Below are 8,028 nucleotides of genomic sequence, written 5' to 3'. Positions count from 1 at the left end.
AATAGACGTAGAGATGATCGATCGATAGGTAAGTGGACAGACTTAGATGGGGAGATAGATCGATGAATCGAAGAACAGATGGATGGATTAATAGATAGACAGATAGGAGTATCGATAGATAAATAGATAAGAGGAAATACGTGGATTAATACGACGATAGAAGTATAGACTTGGAAAAATAGACGAACAGATAGATGGATAGATAGGTGAATCGATGGATGAATAGATAAAAATGGAAATACTTAGATAAATACGACAGAGGTATAGACTCGAAAAAACGGACGAACAAATAGATGGACAGTTAGACGTGTAGGTTAACAGAATTAGAGCGACAGACTTCGACAAACCCAAGATTAGATAGATGGACCGGTAAACCCTTATGCAGGTATATGAGCATAAAGATTGATGAATAAGCAAGTCAAGAAAAACTTGGATAGATAAAACACTAGAATGAAATTGTTGGTAAATAGAAAAGCAGTCAGTTAGGTTGATGAATATTTATATAGAAAGAGTTGGATCGAGGAACATATAGATATACAGCTTGACATGAAGAGGACACACTAGCATAGAAAGATAAATAGGCCTAAAAAAAATATCAACGAACCGATAGATGGAGAGACAAATAACGAGACAGACTTGAATAGTAATGAGGATAGATAGACAGGTACATTAACGAACATATTCATGGATACATAGATTGACAGAATCATATAGATTGCATGATAGATAGGTTTAGATAAATCGAGGAATAGTAAAATAGATGGATGGATAAATAGGTAAAAAGACAAAGATAGATAGGATGATAGATTGTCTTAGATGACTAACATTTGGACATATGGATAGATAATTATAGTGGATTGGTAAAAAAGGAAGAGAGTGTGCATGGAGGACCTTTGTAAATAATGTTACAGCAAATTGTTTGAGCCTTGTAAGGAAATAAACTCGTTTATCATATTCCTGCTTTCGTGAAATCTTGTATTCAATATAGTCAAGGATGGATTTTATTTTTCATTTTCTGATTTCGGAAGATCCATTTGAAGTTGTTGTTTCAAGCTGGGTCTCAAAGGCCAGTGGCTTCGGTGGATGAAACTTCAAATTCTGACTAATAGAAGAGGAAACAACGAGCCCGGAATATTCAGAATAAAAATCCTTACGGAAGCACGTAATGAATTTAAATTTTACTTCCACAAGAAAGAATGGGAATTAATTTTTTTTTACGAAATTAAGTTGAGAAGTCATTCAGTTATATCATGCCGCTGTTTATCTCGTATTTTGTGTCAGCGAGCAGTATGGAGTCTGAACAAGCGCCGGCAATCACAGAGGCATGATAGAATATACGGTGAGAAAAGATAGGAGGAAAGAAAGACAAAATCTCTACTCTTTCAAGGGAGAAATAGTAATTCGTTAGGATGACATCTGAGTTCTTCTTTCACTGAGATGCTTGAATAGCACCGAAGAGTAACCTCTCCTGACCTAAAAGGTCTAACCAAAATAACCATAAAAAGAGGTAAATAATCCCATCAGCGGGGAGGAGAAAGAGTTGAAAGAGATACTGACGCAGTACACCAACTCTGTGGAATTTTGAACCACCGCGAAAAGCTTCGCATAGATCATGAATTTCTTGAATATACATCGAATTTAGTAAAATGGAAGCGAGGACCATCATAGACTGTTATTACAGAGATTCATACCTCCGTTATTCAATCCATCTCAGACTATTTCTACAACTTCTCTCCTCCAGTAAGTGAATATAAGAGGGGAAGCGCCTTGTAAAATCTCCAAACCTTTACTTACCCAAGGAATCAGCGATCTTTTGCATTATCTCGATCTGAGCAGTGAGGAAGTTTATGTAGTCGGCAGTTTCATCCAAGAGGCAGCAGAAGTCCATCTTTCTCGCCCCAGGAAGAAGACGACGAAGCTGCTCAGCCCTGCTCTTTGAAACCTTCATCTTCTCACGATCTTCAACAATCTTTACACGCTTATAAAAGCTTGCTCTTGAATTCTTCCTCAGGCTGAGAATTATTGAGCGGCTCCAGGCGCGACGTGAGCCTGCGGCGACGGCCATGGCGGCGTAAGCAGCGCACTGCACCCTTCGAGCAGGGTTTTTCTTCTTGAATCTCTTCAGGGCTTGGATAAAGTACAAGGCCTGCTTGTGCTTGCTGTGGTTAGGGTTTCCGGGAGAAATCTTCTTGTGCATAGTGATCAGAGAAGGGCTCAGACTGTAGAGGATTAGAGTAAGATGAATCTCTCTTCAGCCTGCGCAGAGGTTTGCAGCTGGGAATCCCTCTTCGACATAAGGACAGGGCGGCATAGATAAAGGGCACGGCCTCCAAAGACGCGTCTACCTCGACTTCTTCCGCGTGAGCAAATTTTGTCAGTCTTCTCCACTTCTCTCTCTACAATAAAACTAGACGATAGCGAGCAGATACTAGAGCATTAAATTCCACCCACGGTCGGCCATGGAAGAGAGAGAAAGAGAGAATATAGAGGGCGGCGGAGTGAGAACAGAGATTGAAGAGAGAGATATACAGAGAAAGAAAGAAAAAGAAACAGGGAACAAAAGAACCCTCACTCTCTTCTTTTCTCTCTCTCTTCTGAAGAGAGAAAGAGAAGAGAAGAGAGAGAGATGGGAAAGATGATATAATGATGGAGGAGGAGATGGGAATGAGAACGGGGAAGAGCAAGTGGGAGCTCGTAAAAGATTGGTGGGGTTGCTGGTGTTGACGGCCATGATGGAAATTTGCATAGTGAAAGACTCTCAGTCCCACCAGAAGAAGCCCCTCCACATGACTGCACATGGGTTAGCCTGGGCCACTTCTCTCCACATCTCTCTCTCTCGCTTTCTCTCCCTAACTGCTTTCCGATGTTCTCCTTCGAATAGTGGAGGATATCTTCAATGGGTCAACATCTCTCTCTCTCTCTCTCTCTCTCTCTCTCTCTCTCTCTCTCTCTCTCTCTCTCTCTCTCTCTCTCTCTCTCTCTCTCTCTCTCTCTCTCTCTCTCTCTCTCTCTCTCCATGTCTTGAAATATCCTGTCTCGTGTAATTCATGCCAAACATTGAGTGAGAGGGGGAAGAGAAGGAGAGAGGGAGAGGGGAGAGAGAGAGGGAGAGGGAGAGAGAGAGGAAAGAGAGGTGAGAGGGAGAGGGAGAGGGAGGGAGGGAGAGAGAGGAGAGAGAAAGGGGGAGAGGAGAGGAGAGAGGAAAGAGAGGTGAGAGGGAGAGGGAGAGGGAGCGAGGGAGAGAGAAAAGAAAGAAAGGAAGAGAGGAGAGGAGAGAGGAAGCGAGGGAAGGAGAGGAGAGGAGAGAGGGAGAGGAGAAGAGAGGGAAGGAGAGGAGAGGATGAGGGAGAGGAGAGGAGAGAGGGAGGGAGGGGAGAAGAGAGGTAAGGAGAGGAGAGGATGAGGGAGAAGAGAGGAGAGAGGGAGGGAGAGGAGAGGAGAGAGGAAGGAGAGAAGGAGAGAGGAGAGAGGGAGGGAGAGGAGAGGAGAGAGGAAGAGAGGGAAGGAGAGAAGGAGAGAGGGAAGGAGAGAGGAGAGAGAAAAGAGAGGAAAAAGAGGAGAGACGAGAGGGAGAGGAAGGGAGAGATGAGAGCAGAGAGGAGAGAGGAGAGAGGAAAGTGAGCAGAGAAGAGAGAGAGGAGAGAGAACAGAGGAGAGAGAGCCTACAGCTGCTGTTCCTGAGCTCATCATTGACAAGGGTACAAGGACAAACCGACCTTCCTCTCTCCATTTGATCCAATGAGTTCTAGCATTTTTTCATGACCAATATTGAAATAGGTGCTTTGACATGTTTTTTTTTCTGTCTTTAGAGACTGTCTGCTTGTTAAAGAATTCCAAATGGGCGACTGCTGACGCGACGTCATTGTATATTCGCCACTCGGACAGGTTAACTAACGGGTTTTAAATGCAAACGATTAAATGTTGCGTGGGCGGCGGCCCAGGTTGGCAGGAAAGTGTGCACACGTGTGCTAGTGACTTTCCACCCACTGTGAAAAGAGCCAGTTCTAGGGAGAGAAAACCGGTTCTATCGACATCCCCAAGAATTAAGAGGAAGAGAGAGAGAGGAAAAGAGATGGATTGAGAGAGAGACATCTTGAGAAAGAGAGCGAGAGGCATCTTGAGAAAGAGAGAAAGACATATTGAGAGAGAGAGAGAGAGACATCTTGAGAAAGAGAGAGAGAGAGAGAGACATCTTGAGTAAGAGAGAGAGAGATAGAGATTGAGAGAGAGACATCATGAGAAAGAGAGAGAGAGAGATTGAGAGAGAGACATCTTGAGAAAGAGAGGGATTGAGAGAGAGACATCATGAGAAAGAGGGAGACAGGGATTGAGAGAGAGACATCTTAAGAAAGAGGGAGCGATGGATTGGGAGAGAGGCATCTTGAGAAAGAGGGAGACAGGGATTGAGAGAGAGACATCTTAAGAAAGAGGGAGCGATGGATTGGGAGAGAGGCATCTTGAGAAAGAGGGAGACAGGGATTGAGAGAGAGACATCTTAAGAAAGAGGGAGCGATGGATTGGGAGAGAGGCATCTTGAGAAAGAGGGAGAGAGGGAGAGAGGGATTGAGGGAGAGAGAGAGACCTTGAGAAAGAGAGCGATGGATTGAGAGAGAGGCATCTTGAGAAAGAGAGAGAGAGAGAGAGAGAGAGAGAGAGAGATTGATTTTGAGAGAGAGAAAGAGATGAATTCAGAGAGGGAGACAGATGTATGTCGAGAGAGAGATGGACTGAGAGAGACATATTATGAGAAAGAGAGATGGACTGAGAGAGAGACATATTATGAGAAAGAGAGATGGACTGAGAGAGAGACATATTATGAGAAAGAGAGATGGACTGAGAGAGACATATTATGAGAAAGAGAGATGGATTGGGAGAGAGACATATTTTGAGAAAGAGAGATGGATTTGGAGAGAGAGAGTAGATGAATTGAGAGAGGGAGAGTGATGATTTGAGAGAGAATTTTTTTTGAGAAAGAGAGATGGATTTGGAGAGAGAGAGAGAGATGAATTGAGAGAGAGATGGATTGAGAGAGAGAGACAAAGAGATGTATTGAAAGAAGGAGAGAGAGATCTATTGAGAGAGACACACACACAAAAAGAGATGTATTGAAAGGAGAGAGAGATGTACTGAGAGAGAGAGACAACACAAAGAGATGGATTGAGAGAAGGAGAGAGAGATGTACTGAGAGAGAGAGAGACAACACAAAGAGATGTATTGAGAGAAGGAGAGAGATGTATTGAGAGAGAGAGAGAGACAAAGATATGTATTGAGAGAAGGAGAGAGAGAGAGAGAGAGAGGGAGAGATGTGATCAGATGGGCAGTCAGCGTCCTCAGATTGTGATTTAAGGTGAGCCGGGACAAGGAACGTCGTGTAACGTGACAACGGGGCACTGCTTTCCCGGAAAGGGAAGGATGGTCCCGGGCCTAAACCCTAGGAAAACTGACGTACTTAGGAAATGAGTAGGGTCTTGCTTATAATAACATTCCCCCCTTGAACAAAAATAAGCCGACACGTTGAGATCGAGGGATAACAGAGGCAGGAAAGAGAGATAGAGATAGAGAGAGAGAGGAATAGAGAGACATAAAAAGATCAAGGTATGGAGAGATAGAGAGAGAGAGAAACAGAGAAACATACACAGAGAGAGAGAGAGATATAGAGAGATAGAGATAGAGACATACACAGACAGAGATATAGATAGAGAGATATAGCGAGACATAAACAGAGAGAGATATGGGAGAGATAGAGATAAAGAGAGCAAGAAGCTTATCCATTGCTGTAGAGCAACAGAGAAAAAAGAGTAAGTGAGGTAGGTTGTAGGAATATGCCTATTGATATTATTGAGAGAATATCAAAAGATTGCAAGAGAGAAGAGTAAAACACTTTTGTTTAAGATGCAAGGAGTTGGTCTAGTAAAATATGAACATGGGGTGGCATATTCTGCATATATTTACAGCAGCGTCACTGATGGTACTTGTGATTGGTTTATTTCAGGAGCCGCACCGGAGATATTAAAAAAGAAAGACTAAGTGAGACTAAAGCTGGAGGACATAAGTTATCTCTCATCTCTGCAATTAGGGATCAGACATGGTTAAAGAATTCCAGCAGTAGCCTTGCGGTTACATGTCATATGAACATAAAAGAATAGGTAAATGAAACAGCATTGAAGAATTTTATCAAACAATCTCCTACACACCTTGTTGAACTCAATTCAGGGGATAATTTTAGTTGTGAGTAAATAAGGTGCATACAAACACATTTATATTTTTCTCACTTGTTATGTGGTATGGGGATGTCCTGAAGGAATCTAAATTATTGAGAGATTTATTTTTCTAAGGAATATGGAGGAAACAAAGAAGATATATGATAAGAAAATTTTATTTTAAAATGAATATTTATATTTATTACATAACATGGAAAGTTGTGGTGTATGGAGGCATGTCTGTCAATCCATATACCCTCCAATCTATACACCCACTAATCTATATACACATCAGGTTATCAATGTATATACCCATCAAAATGTGTACCAATCCATGTATACAGACGAATATATGGACCGGAGCTGTGGTTCATCCTTGACATGAGTGTTGTGAAGCCATGGCCATGAGCCAATAGAAATCTGGTGAGTGTATTGGAGCACATACATTATATAGGTGTTGTGGCGGGCAGTGGGTGTTGGTCGGTGAGCACCCCATGGCTGAAAAAGTGGAAGTGCAGGCAATGGTGAATGGCAAAAATGCAAACGGTCCACAAACATAGAATGTGAATGAGTTTGTCAAAGGGACATTGATAGTGGCATATTTTGATGCACTTGGATATGTCTAGAAATAAATTAGGTTCCTAACTAGGCTATAGCAGAGGATAATGGTAATTGCCAGGGAGGAAATTCACAAACATCAAAACTCTTTTATAAAAAGTTTTCAATTTCCTATGCAATTGAATATTCAATATAATGAGTCTCTGGCCCTCAATGTTTTGTTAATATAGCCACTGCCATGGTAAGTTGAAAAGATGAAAATGAGTGGGAAGAAAAGAAGGGATAAATACTGGATCCTCTTTATGGCCTTCAAGCCAATTGCTCATTCAACATCTGAATCAACGTTCAGTAATACAATATATTTGTTATAATGCACAAGCAATGCTTATCACTGAAGTCCATAAATTTATGAAAATGGAATTCATGAGACCATAATATGATGATCATCAGTCTTTAAACATGTACTATAAATATTTGAAGGATACTCAATAAGGGTATAAAAACACTATCTAGTCTTGCTCATGTGATGAGTATGACGAATCCAATACCCATTAGTGTGGAGAGACTGACAGATAGCAGGTGCTCTTTGTGGAAAGAGGTAACTGAATTGATCCTTGTGAATCCCTAAATGGTATTGTTCCTAACTTTTATTATGTTGGCTCATGTCACATTTGTGTGACTGATCTTAAGACTTGAGAGATCAAAGACAGCTTGAGAATGGAGGATTTCATTTTACTATGATGCACAACTCTTTAACCGAGAAGTTCCAAATGATCTGAATTAAGATACATCAATAAGTCCACAATGCGATTGCGTGATCAAAATGGGATCATTTGCCTTGGTTTTCGAGGAATCAAGGAAAATAAGTGGCTAATAATTCCCAAGGGTATTGGAAATATGAAAGAAGTTATTTTCATATGATTTTGCCTTGCATCCTTACGAACTAGAATGATTGATTAGGGTTTAATGCTTTACTATACCCTTAGTCATTCAAGAGTATTGTGTGCATGAATGATTATACATACATGATAGCCAATGATTGTAAAGGTTATCTGAGAGAATTAATACACTACTGTGTATGTTCTACAGCATGAGGTATAGCTTGGTGCCCCACGGGATAGCAAACAAAACTATAGATTAGGTTAAATTGATCCTTGATTACATAATTCTATATATTAATATGATACACCGATAAATGTAATTGGGCCATTGAAGTTTTTAACTATCTAATAAATCATTTTAGAGGATTTTTTTCAAAAACAATTCAAGG

The 8,028-nt window shown here is 41.2% G+C and overlaps 1 protein-coding gene across 1 annotated transcript; it reads right to left on the bottom strand.

Annotated features, from left to right (window-relative positions):
* Positions 1-1,429: 1,429 nt before the first annotated feature.
* On the bottom strand, positions 1,430-2,197 carry LOC144705983 (transcription factor IBH1-like). The gene is made up of 2 exons (XM_078578868.1): positions 1,795-2,197; positions 1,430-1,473 (listed from the first exon to the last, which is right to left on the bottom strand). Exons 1-2 carry the CDS (start codon positions 2,195-2,197, stop codon positions 1,430-1,432), a joined length of 447 nt encoding a protein of 148 aa, XP_078434994.1.
* Positions 2,198-8,028: the final 5,831 nt, after the last annotated feature.

This window comes from Wolffia australiana, chromosome 7 (assembly GCF_029677425.1).
Source record: "Wolffia australiana isolate 7733 chromosome 7, ASM2967742v1".
Lineage (NCBI taxonomy): Eukaryota > Viridiplantae > Streptophyta > Magnoliopsida > Alismatales > Araceae > Wolffia > Wolffia australiana.
Note: the sequence above shows the minus strand (reverse complement) of the source record. Positions and strands in the feature narration are given on the sequence as shown.